General features: G+C 39.2%; 1 protein-coding gene across 3 annotated transcripts in view; it reads right to left on the reverse strand.

Annotated features, from left to right (window-relative positions):
• The window catches only part of cadm2a (cell adhesion molecule 2a), a 239,743-nt gene that overhangs the window by 32,083 nt on the left and 190,990 nt on the right, over positions 1-16,670 (reverse strand). For all 3 annotated transcript variants that reach the window (XM_080867472.1, XM_080867473.1, XM_080867471.1), the window contains 2 exons: positions 14,246-14,398; positions 8,768-8,905 (listed from right to left, as the gene is read on the reverse strand). In XM_080867472.1, coding sequence (XP_080723598.1) covers positions 8,768-8,905; positions 14,246-14,398 — 291 coding nt within the window. The remainder of the gene's footprint in view (positions 1-8,767; positions 8,906-14,245; positions 14,399-16,670) is intronic.

Below are 16,670 nucleotides of genomic sequence, written 5' to 3' on the forward strand. Positions count from 1 at the left end.
GGCTGCTAAAGACACAAATTTAAGTACTTCAATCATTGTAATGCGCACTTGGCGATGCTCCTAATGTTCTATTTTTCACAGTAGACTTTCAGCAAGTTAGTTAGTTATCTTATAATATTACTATATCTGAGTTTTATATTGTAATTCTATTTTTGAAGTTCTTTGATTGTAAATATGCTTGCATTGAAATAAAACTGCTGGAAAGACTCAAAAAACGACTTTCTCTAGTGTATAATTTGGCCGTTTAATTTAAGAGTGTGGATTCCTTTTTTTTTGTCATGGAATTTTAAATGGTCTCTGATTGCTTGCGTGTGATTCAGGATGAGAGCACAGAAACTGACATGCTCGCTCAAAGTTTAATTTCATTAACATTATAATTCCCGAGTCTTCCGAGATCCACTTCGAGAACATAATCACAGTTGTCCAACACCAAGTAAGACTTCATCAATAAAGAGCAGCAATCAGCATGCACAAAAGTGTGTGTGTGGAAGTGTTTGGATAAGAGTTGATGTAATTGGTCCATAAATACAGTATCTTATCACATTTTAAACACAGCTGAAAAGAGCAGCTGCCATTGACGTGCCATTAAAGCTCTCGCGTGTCAATCGAAGAAGAAAGAAAAACTGTTACATGACAGACATATTATATTCAGTGGCTTGAGTAAGAAAAGTTGCAAAAGATTCAGCAATTTTTTTTTTTACATGTATATGTAATGTTAAAAAGGAAATAAAACCAGAAAGCATTTTTTAACTGACAGAAAAAATAATTCTGTAGAGGAAAAAACTGCAGTGAACACAACATCCACTGACCTGAAGGTGAAGGCGAAGCATCACTGTTAAACGTTCTTACCTAACTTCACATATGGCTATGAACTGTGGGTAGTGACTGGAAGAATAACATCTCAGATACAAGCAGCAGAAATGAGCTTCTTTTGAAAGGTGTCTGGGCTCATCCTTAGATATAAGGTGAGGAGCTCAGTCATTCAGAAGGGGGCTTAGCGTAGAGCTGCTGCTCCTCAGCATTAAAATGAGCCAGTTGAGGTGGTTTTGGCATGTCAGAAAGACACCCTGGAACTGACCCTGCGAGATTATTTCTTTTGCCTTGCATGGGAAAGCCTTGGTGTCCCCTCAGAAGAGCTGGAGGTGGCTGGTGGTTGGGAAAAGGGTAGCAATGGCATCTCGGATTAGATTGCTGACACCGTGACCCAAATAAGCAGTAGCAAATGGAGGGATAACTGGAAATAATGTGAAAAAATACTGTAGCAAATTTTAGCTTTTATTTAAAAATCATATTCATTTGTTATTTATTCTCATTACAAACACACTCTGTAGACCCGATATAATAAAAAAGGAGAAAAAAATGGCACTATGCTGCCATATGCACCTGTGGTACCTCTTTTCCGCAAATAGCCTGGTAGTATTTGGCTACAAATGCGGTTGTTTTGTGGGTGGGTGCTCATGGCTCTGTATCAATGGTGTGAGCCAAGACAGAGCCTCAGAGGATTAGAAATGGAAATGACAGGCGTACAATGAGAGAATCTGACCCCTTTAAGCGATTTCACAGGAGAGAGTTGAAGCCGAAGAAGAGAACATAGAGGGACCGACAAGAGAGACCGAGGAGGTCTGCTGGGGTTGTGGAGGAATCATGAGCAACAGTGCCAGACCTGACTAATCCTGGCGGCAGGGGCCCGAGGGCTGACGCAACATACCCTGAGCTGCATCCCATCTGAGAATTAAAGCAACTTGCACAAGCAAGAACAATATCAAATCTTTTACGGGTGAGAGTGAGAATAATCAAAATATATGCGAGACTAAACACTATTTTAAATTTAAATTCGCTGAAATACACAATATTACCAGAAAATATTGGCAGATTAGCACCTATGTATGCTGTTCCCTTTGCCTGCCAGATGAGCTGCATAACAATAAGGATGAGTAAACTTTAACAAGAGCAAGAATATGCAGCAAGCTCCCGCTCTAGCGAGGTGTGGAGATGATATATCGTGCTGTCCACCATCTTCTCGCTTATTCCTGCTACTGTGCAGCGTTCAGGGAGCTTGTCTGTTGGCTGTCTGTAAGCATCTTCCCCTGACTGATCTGCCTTACCAGCTAGACTCTGTGCTTAACTGACGTGTGACTACAACCGGGGGGAGCACTGTTAAATGTTAGGAGACTTCCTATCACTGCCTGGCAGACCAGTATCATAATGTCCTTTCTGACATGAAACTCCCTGAGCATTCACAGCGAAGAAGCGTGTACTGCGGATTTGTGAAGACGGTTTTTCACTCTAGAAGGAGCGGTCTGGTCAGTCTCAGTGTCTTGACATTTAAAAAAAATGGACAGGTGCTCCACCTTTAGGACGTGGCTTTTAATGGGCACAGACAGTGGGCGTAGCAATATGATCTCTTCTTCTGTGCGCAAGTCTAAATCTGTTAACCTCAAACTCACAGGATGAGTCGGATATACCTTTTGCACTTACGCCCTTTATTCTTAACATATTGTTTTTCAAAGCTTTGAAAAAAAAAACTCATTTTTTTTTCAAACTCATTGTAAAAGTAACAAAAAAGGTGGAACATCTTGTTTGTCCATTTGAGTCCTGTATCTTAATGCTGATTAATATAGAAACAGATTTCCACAGATCATATGTCAGATGTGCGTGTTTGCAAGTACTTTGTTGTGCACATGTAACAGGATAGAGAGGGTAAAGAGGTATTTTTGTGTGTGCATCTAACGCATCTTTTATTCATGTCACCGTGACTTGCAGGAGCCATCTTGAAATTACATCTTTAATGGTCATTGATCCGCAGCACCCCGGGGAGCTGGATAGTATAAATGTAGTCCCAATGCAGACTTTTTTATGTATTGTGCAAAGCTGTCTAACACTGCCCAAGCAGCTGAAAAGTGTATTTTTTTCTTTTAACTGCAAAACTTCTTTAAATTTTTGAACTTGATTCATAGTGGGATGTTCACAGTGTTCACATTTTTTCCTCTTTCCCTTCACCTCTTCAACCCCATTCGAATGTTCGAATAGTGAGTAGCACCAAATTCTGGCCAATTAACCATAAATGAATACAGTCAGTAGTATTTGAGTGATAGTGTAGCAAAATGTGAGGTCACAATGACCTTAAATAGTGTTCAGACCTTGTCCTTCACTAACAAGTTTGACAACTGAATAGGGATGCGACTGCAAACGAATTTGAATCAAATCTCTGTGTTTTTTTCCCCCTTAAGCCCCCTTGGAATAGAGCTATTGCGTTACATGATGGAGCAATAACCTCTACAGTTTAGGTCAGAGAGTATGATAATGCTAGTCTGATAGAGAACATCCCCACCCTTATTTGAAATAAATATTCATTTCATCTCTGCCTTGCTTGGTCTCCACACAGCTCCCCCTGGTTCAGCGGTGTGTAAACAACTTCTACATGTGGTGATATTGGAAGAGGTCTCTCTGGGTTATGGTGTGTAACTGAGATAGAAATATATCATTACTGGGTGGGGACTGAGGGGATCTGAGGGACAAAGAGACTGAGAAATAAGAATATTGGATTCTGTTCCACACACACAAGCTTATGTCCTTACATGCACGCTGTCTGCTCCATCTGTCTGTTTTGCTCATGCAGGCGCGCACGTATACAAAGATGTACACACCCACATTTAGCATAGGGTGTCTGTTAACTGCATGCGAATGGGTGATGGACTGCTCCAGTGGCTCTGCCAGTAATATAATCTTCTCTATTCCCCCAGATCCCACACCAATATGTCACAATTGTCATTTATTCCCAGCATGGTCGCTCACAATCAGATGGCTTTTCACATTGAACACACCCTGATCCTGTCAGGATGATGAACACTTGAAGTGCACTCCAATCCACCTACACGTGCATAGATACATCGTGTATTAACACATGCTGTTTTCTATTTGCTTGCTTTTAGGTGCTTTTTTTCTTTTTAGTCTGTTATTTTGGAGGACATCCCAGACCACCAGCCATCAGACGCATACTATTGGTTTCATTTCATTTTAACCATTTAAATGCAACACGGTTTCTTTATATACAGTGGGGCAAAAAAGTATTTAGTCAGCCACCGATTGTGCAAGTTCCCCCACTTAAAATGATGACAGAGGTCCGTAATTTGCACCAGAGGTACACTTCAACTGTGAGAGACAGAATGTGAAAAAAAAATCCATGAATCCACATGGTAGGATTTGTAAAGAATTTATTCGTAAATCAGGGTGGAAAATAAGTATTTGGTCACCTCAAACAAGGAAAATCTCTGGCTCTCACAGACCTGTAGCGTCTTCTGTAAGAAGCTTTTCTGTCCCCCACTCGTTACCTGTATGAATGGCACCTGTTTGAACTCATCATCTGTATAAAAGACACCTGTCCACAGCCTCAAACAATCAGACTCCAAACTCCGCCATGGCCAAGACCAAAGAGCTTTTGAAGGACACCAGGAAAAGTATTGTAGACCTGCACCAGACTGGGAAGAGTGAATCTACAATAGGCAAGCAGCTTGGTGTGAAAAAATCAACTGTGGGAGCAATCATCAGAAAATGGAAGACATACAAGACCACTGATAATCTCCCTCGATCTGGGGCTCCATGCAAGATCTCATCCCGTGGGGTCAAAATGATCATGGGAACGGTGAGCAAAGATCCCAGAACCACACGGGGGGACCTGGTGAATGACCTGCAGAGAGCTGGGACCAAAGTAACAAAGGTCACCATCAGTAACACACTACAACGGCAGGGAATCAAATCCCGCAGTGCCAGACGTGTTCTGCTGCTGAAGCCAGTGCATGTCCAGGCCCGTCTGAAGTTTGCCAGAGAGCACATGGATGATACAGCAGAGGATTGGGAGAATGTCATGTGGTCAGATGAAACCAAAGTAGAACTTTTTGGTATAAACTCAACTCGTCGTGTTTGGAGGAAGAAGAATACTGAGTTGCATCCCAAGAACACCATACCTACTGTGAAGCATGGGGGTGGAAACATCATGCTATGGGGCTGTTTTTCTGCCAAGGGGACAGGACGACTGATCCGTGTTAAGGACAGAATGAATGGGGCCATGTATCGTGAGATTTTGAGCCAAAACCTCCTTCCATCAGTGAGAACTTTGAAGATGAAACGAGGCTGGGTCTTCCAACATGACAATGATCCAAAACACACCGCCCGGGCAACAAAGGAGTGGCTCCGTAAGAAGCATTTGAAAGTCCTGGAGTGGCCTAGCCAGTCTCCAGACCTCAACCCCATAGAAAATCTGTGGCGGGAGTTGAAAGTCCGTGTTGCTCGGCGACAGCCCCAAAACATCACTGCTCTCGAGAAGATCTGCATTGAGGAATGGGCCAAAATACCAGCTACTGTGTGTGCAAACCTGGTAAAGACCTATAGTAAACGTTTGACCTCTGTTATTGCCAACAAAGGTTATGTTACAAAGTATTGAGTTGTATTTTTGTTATTGACCAAATACTTATTTTCCACCCTGATTTACGAATAAATTCTTTACAAATCCTACCATGTGGATTCATGGATTTTTTTTTTCACATTCTGTCTCTCACAGTTGAAGTGTACCTCTGGTGCAAATTACTGACCTCTGTCATCATTTTAGGTGGGGGAACTTGCACAATCGGTGGCTGACTAAATACTTTTTTGCCCCACTGTATATATAAAAGGAAATAAATATATTGTAATGTTTTGTGAATGGCAGCAGCCTTTCAGTGTCTTATATAACAAGGTGTCATATATAACAAGTTAGACCGACTGGGTCCATTCACACCTTCTTATTTGTACAAGAAATGGTCCAGTTAGTGGCAGACATGCTTTAGTGATTGACAAAGCAGAACTAAATATGTAAATGTGCCTGTGTCAATCATATTGTTGAGCGCTGGCTTTTCCCTGAACCAAACATGTCCTGAATATGTCTGATAAATAAATTGCAGAAAGCAACTACACTGCAGGCATCTAATTAAAAAACCGAAAACAAAAAAAGACAACCATGCTGTTTAAACTAAAAAGTTTAACTTGGAACACTTTTTATGTTATCTTTACAAAACATAACATTTTCAAAACATTGAAATCTGTCAGCTTTTTATGAAACAGTTCTTTATGGACCGACACGTACTTGTCAAGGAAGACAGATTATTATAAGGGATCCATGTTTTTTCCCCTTTGAGACCAGCACTCTTCAAAGTTTTCTATTTACTATTCATGAATTTGTTTGGTTAGAGGTGACTTTTTCAGGTGTTGGTAAATCGCTTTGCTCAGATCCAGTGTGCGAGATTAACAAAGCTCGTTTTAGGAGAGACCTCGTTCTGAGCATTTCCGAACAAAAGTGATGACACAGATTCAATCTCATCATCAAAGTAATTAAAATGAAAGATAAACATGATATCTGCTTAAAACTGTGTAGAAAACCAGCATTGATTTAGTCTTATCTGAGAGCATGTCTGCACCATAGAAAATCCTAAAGCCAGATAGCAGTCTGAGCTGTCTGGACTTAAACACGGGTGGAAAGGGTGTAGCGGCAGAAACTCAGGGAGCTTTTCAGTAAATTCAGCGTAGGCCAAACATCCTTTGGGATTGAAATTCTTGACGAGTCCAACTGCGGGTCTGACAACAAATTTCTAATCTGACATTTATATTTTGTCTCAAGGTTCTGCTTTATAAACGGCGGCTCCGAGGCACATTTTAGAAACAACTACATCAAACAATATATTGTTATACAGTTATTAAAGCATTGAAATAAAGACAGCGGTTGCCCATGTTCAGCAGCAAATTATAGCATCTGACCTTAATGAGAGAGCATATCCTCTTGAGATTTTCTCTACTTTAAGCCACAGAGGATATCACTGACTACCTGTTTCTGTGGTAAATTAAAAGAACATAATGTCCTGGCTACCAGTGCCTTACAGGGAGCTCTTCTCTCAGTAGTTGGCCACTGGGAGTAGCAATAATCACCCGTAGAGACACAATAAGCCTGCAAGGAAAAAATACTCAGCCTGCTAATTAGTTTGTAATCTGTTATATGCTATATGCTTGTTCTTTGGAAGGGGAACAAAAGAAATACTAAGTGTAGTGGGTAAAATTACAAAAGAGTAAAAAGAAAAAACCCAACAACAACATTAATTGAAAGAATGTGATTTTACTTTAAATGTTTATGTTAAATATTATAATAATTAAAGAAGTTAGCATGCTCTGCACTTTACCAGGTGATTTATAAGGTGTCTCAGCAGAAGCAGAAGCATCTATTGATAAAGTAATTTTAAAAAACATACATAAAGAAAAAACATCCCATTTAGTTACAAGAAGAAATATGTGCCAGAGACATGACAGACATAACTAATTTAGTCTGCGACAGCCGAAATAAAAGTATTAAAATGCAGAGTTAATAAGACAAAAAATTATCTTTGCATTGGCAAAAAAACATTTTATGTGCTTTATTAATCCTTTGTATTAGGAGGGAAATTAATGTTGGGGAGTTTCTGTCTCGCGCATCCCAAATCCTTCTCATAAAGCCTATTCTGCTACATTTAATTGGGTATTCAGAATGTGTAACACCTGCCTGCTTGTTATTCTTATTAGGTTTCAGTGATCTGTTGGGTTATACAAAGATTTTGACAGCGTCTTCCTAGAAATTTGCATTGTTTTCTGGCAGTTAAAAAGTCAATGTGTGATTTTCAATCCAATTCAGCAGTCATTTAAATTAGAAAAAAGGCAATTTGCATTTTGATATCTGACTTTAATCTGCCTTCTGAATCAACAGAGAAACCTTTGTAAGAGTTCTTCAGCTGTGATGATCTGTGACAGTCTGTCCAACTGGGTTATATACTTTATTTGATACACAACTGCATCTGTTCCTCCTCTCCCTGAAAAACTTTATTTCATCATTTCATGTCCAAATCTCTTTTATCAGTTTTCTCTCTCCTCTCCCCTCCTTCCTTCTCTCTCCCACTCTCGCTGTCTCGTTCAATTACAAAGCGGACGGTTCATCAAGTAGAACAGAGCGGGAGCAGGGTGGAAATGAGGTATGTAGTCCAGTCAGTGAGATTTAGAACAGCCCTCTAATAACAAGGGAGGTTAATGTATTGGTCTCAGGCCAGAGGACACATGCTGAATCTGCTCTATTAGAAACAACTTGTTCGGAACAAGAATACACTGTAGAGACATCCAAAGCAGCAGTTTTATGGCAATAGTTTTATGAAAAAGAAAATACCAATTTTAAATCCATTGTGAAATACAAATGAGTACTTTCTGCCACATTTCTGCTCCGTTTGTTTATCACAAAGCACAATCACGAGCCATTGTGAAATGTGATAGCCAATATTTTTTGTATCTGACAACACAGCGAGACGGCTTTCCAAAGAGATCACTGTGGGGCTAACTGGGGAGTATTAAAATATCAGTAAATCAGCAGATACCAATTACAGAAAGTGATGCTATTAGAGCACAGCTAATAGGTACGGAATACAAAGAAAGTAACAAAATAGTTTCATTTATAAAAAAGTAACATTTTGTTTTACTTTAATTTACAGAGAACAGCCTAAATTTTAGATTTTATAAAATAAGTTGATCATGTTTTAAAATAACAGAATCTTTGAACAAAAGCGAATGAATCATCAGCCTGTTTTTGGTGACTACAAAAGCAAACGTGCTTTTTTTTATTCACCAACTCTGATTGGCATTTTTAGAATTGCTTGCATGATGGCATGTTTTCTAGCCACAGTACCCATAGATGTGATGCACGTGTAAACGCAGGTATGACGTTACACACCTTTGACCTCCTTTTCATTCCTGAACCAGCGCAGGTCAGCGGCGGGCTTGCTGCCCTGGGTGATGCAGGTCAGAGTGATGTGGTCTCCCTCCATGGCGGGCTTTGTCAGGCCATCGATCTCTGGCTTCTCTGGCACACCTGAAGGATGGAAAACGGAGATCACAGCGATGGCAGAACTAATTCATGCGCAGCAGGGTGTCATTATACAACAATAATATTAGTATGCCTTATTGGAAATCACCCGCCCCCCTAGCTTTCCCACCTGCAGGGAGATTAGAGAGCAGACTACAGAGATTCACCAAGCAGCGACATGCTCGACGGTACATCACAGAAGATTCGTGCTGGCACATGGGTGGGTGGATTTTTTTTTTCTAACCACTGGGTCATTCCCTGCTTCACTGCTAGGTCAAACCAAATTATAAGAGACATAATTTTTCACCATTAGTTTTGTTTCTTTGGTTTTTCCAGGTCATAAAACACTGACTCTGCTGCAAAACAAATACAATGAGGCAGAGAGGAATTTTGATTTTGATGCTCACAGAATTAGAAAATACATAAAAACACATCAATGTGCAATCAAAGAACAATTCCACAGTTTTTCCTGTGGTTTTTATTCACTACTACACTTCCCTTGAAAACATAAAACCCCAAATATCATCACATCAATCAAAGGAAAAACTGTAGGCTGACAAATAGTATGCTTTGTATGTCTGTGTGTGACAAGGCTGTGACCGCAGACAAGGCCATTACTATTTACAGAAAATGTTAATCACTGGCCTTTCCCATAATGAGTGTTTTAAATGTGTGGTGTCTGCCCTTCCACTGTCAATGAGCAATAAGTCTGCCTCTGGCTGAGTGACTGAAAGTTCTGTCAGTCAATGCCATTGACTGACTCTTGCCTTGTCCGTCTCACCGCCTCTTGTAAGGTTTATTGCCACAGTTTAAAGGTCCTCCTGTTTTATGTTTCCCATTTGTTTGAAGGCGCAAACTGCATACGTAATCCCAACAACAGCCGCTGCTCGGCAGAGGCACAATTTAGCGATAAGCATGTGTTAATATTATACATGTGATTTTTAATGCGCCTCTTTTTTTTTTTAATGCAAATTGCTTAGTTTTGAAGTATCTAAAGTAAGAGTGCCACAACAGCTAAGAACGGTGGTGTGCGAATAAGTGCGTGTGGGTTGACTCAGAAAAGTATTTGATGGATTTTCCTCCAGACTGAATAAAAGCAGATCAAGTGCATTGTTCATCGTGTACAGTCACGTTCCCCTTGGGTGGCTATAGGCTGTACAGCTTTACACCCTCTCTCTATAAAGCTGAGTTTTGAACACGCAGAAAAGAGCTCAATTTCTGATACATGGAAAATAGGGAAATTGGATTTCACTGTTTCCACAAATTTCTGTGGTGGTGTGTGATTACAGTGCTTACTATGCTGATCAACACATAAATATATATGCATTTCCTTTAAGCGTTTGAGAATTAAGGTCGATCATAAGGTATTTAGAGCTAAAGGTAATATCCTTTACTGATAACTAGAGCAGGGCGATATGGCCAAAAATATTTATCACGATATATATTTGAAAATTTGCGATAACGATATAACCGACGATATAATTGATGCGAGACAAAATACAACTCCACAACATTACTAGCGCAAAAAGACAACCTTCCATTTATTTTCACTTAAACAAGAAGCTGGTTTTTATGTACATTAAAGCTTTATAAAAATGTAACAGTGCAAATGCAAATTCCTTGCTGAAAGTTTAACCAAAAGGCATTTCCAGTAGAAATGGGCTGACATATCCTGAGCATAACCATGTATAATATCCACTGAAGTTAAAAAGAGGTGCAGTACGCATTTTTCGGACCATAAGGTGCACGGGATTATAAGGCACATTAAGCGAAACAAAGCAGTCAGATAAATCAAACTTTATTAAACTCATTCTTCTTGCTTCCTCCACTTCTGTACCATTGATTCATTAATGTTGAATTCTCTGGCAGCTGCTCTATTCCCATGTTGTTGCAGTATATTAATGACTAACCTCGTATTGTGGATGGATTATCTCAGTTGTTCTCCTGACTGAAGTTTGGTCCGTTTACAGCATCCTGCCATGCGATTGCATTTGTCTCTAACCATGAAGAACCTTCACGTTAACTTTTATAAGTGGAAAAGTGTTAGTGTTCGTCCTCCAGCTTCACTGTTTATGTTATGCTAACATAGCTGTGTCGCTAGCGATCACGTAGCACATCATTATATACCAGCTAGCCCAACTTCAGTAACCCTACAAACGTCACTGCTGTTTAGTTTCCTGTCTTCATTTATGTTGGAAGTGATAGCAGAGCTGTACGTTTGATTTTTTTCAGAAATCTCTCAGTCAGAACATGCAATATCATGCTTAGGTAACTAGCGAAACTAGCGAGCTAACTTCCGCTAGCTTCCTGCTAACTTCTAACTCCGTTAAATGTAATAACTTTTGTTTTCATGGATGCCTGGAAGTTAAACTTTATAGTTACACCTGGTAAAGCAGCAATGCTGATCGTTTTATTAAAGATGAAATAATTTAGACAGTTTTTAACTCTAAGTGATGCTGCAGTGTTGTTTGACCTGAAGCATATGGAGTTTAGGACCCAGATTACTCCCAGATTTAAGAGCATCTTAGTCCGACAAATATGACAATAACGACGGCCGCTTGCATGTTCTGCAAAAAAATGTGCTTTGTTGTGTATCTGACGGACAAACACCAAACCAGTTCCACATCACGGAAGTTGCACCATTTTTACAAACCAATTCTGGTTCATCTGTTTCACTCAACAATCGGCCATGTGCGTATGAAAACAAAGGCACTGCGCATGCGCGTTTTACTCCCATTCTATCGCGATATTTCATTTTCCTATCGTTGCCTAACATTATCCGGTTGTTCAGTCTGACGTCACTAGCCGTGTCTGGGTCTAAACTCCGCTGCAGGTCCATATATCAAACGATCACTGTGGCATTACTGAGAGTTGAAAAACTGTCTAAAGTCTTTCATCTTTAATAAAATGATCAGCGTTCTGCTCTACCAGGTGTAACAATTGAGTTTAACATCCAGGCATCCATGAAAACGGAATTTATGACATTTAACGGAGTTAGAAGTTAGCAGGGAGTTAGCTCGCTAGCTTCTATCTAAATACAATATAGCATGTCCTGACTGCGGGGTTTTGGAAACAAATTAAAACATACAGCTTTCTTATCACTTCCAGCATAAATGAAGACAGAAAACTAAACAGCAGTGACGTTTGTAGGGTTACTGAAGTTTGGCTAGCTGGTATATAATGATGTACTACGTGACCGCTAGCGACATAGCTATGTTAGCATAATATAAACAAGCTAACTTTTTTTCCACTCGATAAAAGTTAACGTGAGTTTTCTCGGTGGTCAGAAACAAATGTAATCGCATGGCAGGATGCTGTAAAAGGACCAAACTTCAGCCAGGAGAACAACTGAGATAATTCATCTACAATACAAAGTTAGTCATTCATATACTGCTGCATGGGCTGGGCTGTAGTTACATCCTAAGGTTTTAAAAACTGAGCTTAAATAAATGATTAGCGGTAATAAAAGCCGAGGGAGGTCAACAGGGATCACTGACTGTTTTAGGAGCTTTTTGAGATCAAATAGAAGAAAATACATAGCATTAAACATGTTAACAACATAAAAGTCATATTAAACGCAGACTACTTTAGACCCGGAAGTAGGATTCGTCGCGTCATCACTGAACAACCGGATACCGGTATTACCGTGAACGGTATAATATGGCCCAGCCCTACTGATAACATTTGCATACACTTTCAATTACTGATCGAATACTAAGCACATCAAGTCATGCATCAGCATTAGCCGTATTAGCGGCAATGCTAGCAGCTAACGATGCATCCCATAGTTAAGCTCCAGAAATAGTCTGTTGGTAAACCTGCTACTTTGATGACTCAGACTTAAGAAAGATTACCAGGCATTAATGTGCCAGTATTGATGGCCCTTGGTGGATGAATTCCTGATTATTCTGAGCTCTTACTTTTACTTTACCTTCAGGAGTTTCACATTTTTTAGAGAAATGTCTCAACTACTATAGGATGGATTGCTATGAAATTTATTACAGACATTTATTTTACCTGTAGGCTGAACTCTATCTCAAAATATCTGTAACATCTAGAGTGCCATCAGGTAAAAGGTTGAACACTACTATCCTTGATGACATTCTCATCAGCTTTACACACTGGCAACAGATGAGCACATATTTTTGTTCCAGCACCAAATCATTTGAATGCGAAGCTTGCATATTTGTAGTATTACAGTTTTTTTTTTTCCAAAATCGTTTTCAGTGTTTTCTTTTATTCGTCCCCAGTGCTTATGGTCCCAAAGCAGTGGCAGATAAACCAGGCCATCCCCAGACTATTTGGTGTGTTTATTAAATCACCCTCTCTGTTTTCTAGCTTGCACCATTAACTATTGTTCAAAACTGCAAAATGATTTTCTCCATATTCTTATTGAGCAGTAGCCTTTAATGTCTAATTCTCAGAATGCTTGTTAACACAGAGAGCCAGCTAATGATCCTGGAGTGCACAAGCACATCTATTAAGATTAGCAAAAACTAATTGGCAAGATAATAAGCCCAGTGGCAAGAAATGAGACAATGTTTGTGTGAGGCCATGATCACAACACAAACACTGCTAAGGGGAGGGAGGTACTAACAGTGTACACTATTTTTTATCTGCATTTGCCGGCATAAGCAACAGGCTATTTCTAACAACATAGCATCACAGCAAACCAATAAGCTGATAGCCTCAAAAAAGAAAAGCAAGGCTCCAGTAAGGCTGCAAAATCTAGCTATGCTGTATTACTAGTAATTCCGAATCTTCTAAAATCAACAAATTCACAAAATAATGACATAGATATTGCTATACTCGACAATTTCACTATTTTCTTTTTGTGAATTATAATAATTATATATGTTTATATAAAGATTTCAAATGGGGAGTCAGATTTGCAAATTATTTCCAAACGATTATTACTGGATTTGAAAAGCTCCTGAGACTCCGTGAAAAAGAAAGTCAAGTTGGAGCATTTTGTATCTTCAGCAACCTCACGAGCGGAAATGGATATACAGCCACTCAAGACATCTGAGTAAGGTATGCAATTTCTTTTTTGCTTTCTTTCGTCTTTTTCTCACTAATCGACAATTTCTGCTTGAGGTAAAAGGAAACCTAAAGGGTATGTGTTGCATTTGGAAGCTGTTTTTTTTTTTTTTTTAAAACACCGTTCAGAGTTTAAAAAAAGTATATATATTATTTTTTAGCCATGGCAAATGAGAGAGAGAGGAAAAACATGTACTTAGATCACTTTACTACAGATTTTACACACATTATAGCTGCTATAACGTCCATCTATGAAATTTTCCTTTGAGGTGGAGTTTTTGCTTTTGCTTTGGATCTTGTACTCACCCAGAACAGTCAGGTAAGCTTTGGCCGTTCTGACAGGCATGGTGAAGAGAGAACAGGTGTACATGCCTTCATCAGACAGCGTGACATCACTGATGCTGATGGTCAACTCTGATGATGTTGCACGCACAAGCTCGATTCTGTTGTCCCTTAGAGCTGGAAACACAGATAACCAGAGGCAGATAGTTAGAAAAATGTTCAAATAACTGTAAACTAGCAGCTGTGGGAGAAACTTGTGGACTTCTACAGTGCGGTGACAGGTACAGGGTTTAAGGCTGTAATATTTGAACGGTGGTTCTTATAATGCATCAGTGTTGATGTCCATATAGGGAATAAACTGCATCCACAGATAGAGAGAAAGAGAGTTTAAAAAGCACGCAGAGAGAGAGATTAACCAATCTAGAATCATCTCATGTGGAAAAAAAACAAACAAGAAAAAATATTTGCCTGTTATTTGGTTCTAAACATTTTCTTTGTTCGACAGCAGAAAAAACGACAGCAGAAGCCCTAAAGTTTCGACATCTGCTCTCGGTATTAATTAATGCATATCCTAGATGAACTTCTCTGTAAAATCATCTATCAGTACCAATGAAATTGATTTTCTTCCATTAGTTTTAAAAATGAATGCATCAGCAAACCACCGCATTAAACTATACCACACAGCCTTCACTGCTGTAAACCACTGCAGACATTTACTTATATGAAAATGTAATCTTCCAAAAGACATAACTGAATGCAGTGGGGATCAATATTGCAATAAAAGGCAGAGAGTGAGGCTTAATGAGAATTTGGCAAGATGTGCAAGTAGAAATAGATTTGCTGTGATTGAATGGCGAGTTTAAAGATACAAGAGGGCTCTTCAAACTAGACTTCACGTCTATGATAGGACGGGAGCATGCGCTAAAATAAAAAAAATTAAATAAAATTCGTCGACACCTTGGAAATAGCAGTCGAAAAACTACACACTAATTTGCTATTAGAAAAAAAGGCTGTGTGAACTATAAAGTGTGCAGAAATTTCTTTCCTGCTGTTTCTGTGGCCTTGGCTGTCGGGAAGATTTAGTCAAGCCTTCCTTTTGCTAGTATAATGCCTTTCTACAAACCTTATTTAATATGAGCAGCCAAGGCTACTTTGCTTTTAATCTCCATGAAAGTGACTCAGAACTCCCCTTGTTCAAGTACAGTGTGTGCGCATGTGTGACTTAGTATGGTTGGATTAAAGGAAAGAACAGAAAGATAGCATGACTATTTCTGTACAGATGTTTACATTTTCTTTCATGTCAGCTTTTGAAAGCGTATTTGTATCTTATGATCATTTTAAAAAACACTCTGGGTTTTGTTGCCTCTCTAGACAGGGTTGAAAAGTAAAAGCTATTACACAGTCTGTTTGAGGAGTACTTTAGTCTGGCTGGCAGAATTATGAGAAATGATACCCAAGGTATCTAATACATCAATTATAACATCATAAAGCGTTAAGCTTTTCAGCCTTTCTTCAAACTCCAATCCAAACTTTAATTAATTTTTATATACTACGCAATACTAGGTGAAACATCTTTTAAATGTAAGGCAAAAATATACATTGTATCTTGTTATATTCCTGCAGCTAGACCATCAGATGTACCGTAATTTTACTAGAGATGGATGCAATTTCCCTGCGATAGACTGGTGACCTATGATAGCTGGGATAGGCTCAAGCCCTCCCCTGCTATCCTGAAACATATAAGTGGTTAAGAAAATGGATGGATGTAATTTCCCAGTCACTTGAATTTATTAATGGAGTAATACATAATTAGATATTTTTAATAGGCACCTTAATAAGGCTAAGATATAGATCAGGCCTCATTTCAAATTCTTTGAAAGAAGCCGGCGCTCTCTTTGTATTTAACTGGTTCAGCTGGCGTCTTATTGCACAGCTGGATAGTTGCACTCTTTACAGTTCATCAATATGTTACTCTTTTTGCTGATGGGCATCCAAGCATGGAAACATGAGATGTAAGAAATAATTGTACTGCCTCACACTACTGGCCCAGTAGACAACGGTACTGGGGTTATTGTAAATCTGAATTGAAAAGATTTCATGTAGAACCAAAATGAACCTGGACCAAACAATTCTTCTGGGAATTTTCAGAATACGTGTAACAAAGAACAGAGGAACTGGGCCAGATAATTGCTCATAACTTTGGAAAGTCTAATGGTAATAATCTATGTGTTGCAAAACATTTTTTTCAAACCGTACACTATTATAATTTTGGGGATTTACGTGTAGTTTTTCCCGTGACAGTACTCGTGAAAAATTTGCTCATCTTCTATTCTCATTAAAACTTTGTGAAGCAGAAGGCATTCAGTGTTGCACAGGTAATAATCTATACGTAGTGGAAACTGTACCTTCGTAAATGTCAGACAGTGGCACATTTCTAGCCTTTCTAGGT

The sequence above is a fragment of the Rhamphochromis sp. 'chilingali' genome (genome assembly GCF_963969265.1).
Source record: "Rhamphochromis sp. 'chilingali' genome assembly, chromosome: 19".
In the NCBI taxonomy this organism is placed as follows: domain Eukaryota; kingdom Metazoa; phylum Chordata; class Actinopteri; order Cichliformes; family Cichlidae; genus Rhamphochromis; species Rhamphochromis sp. 'chilingali'.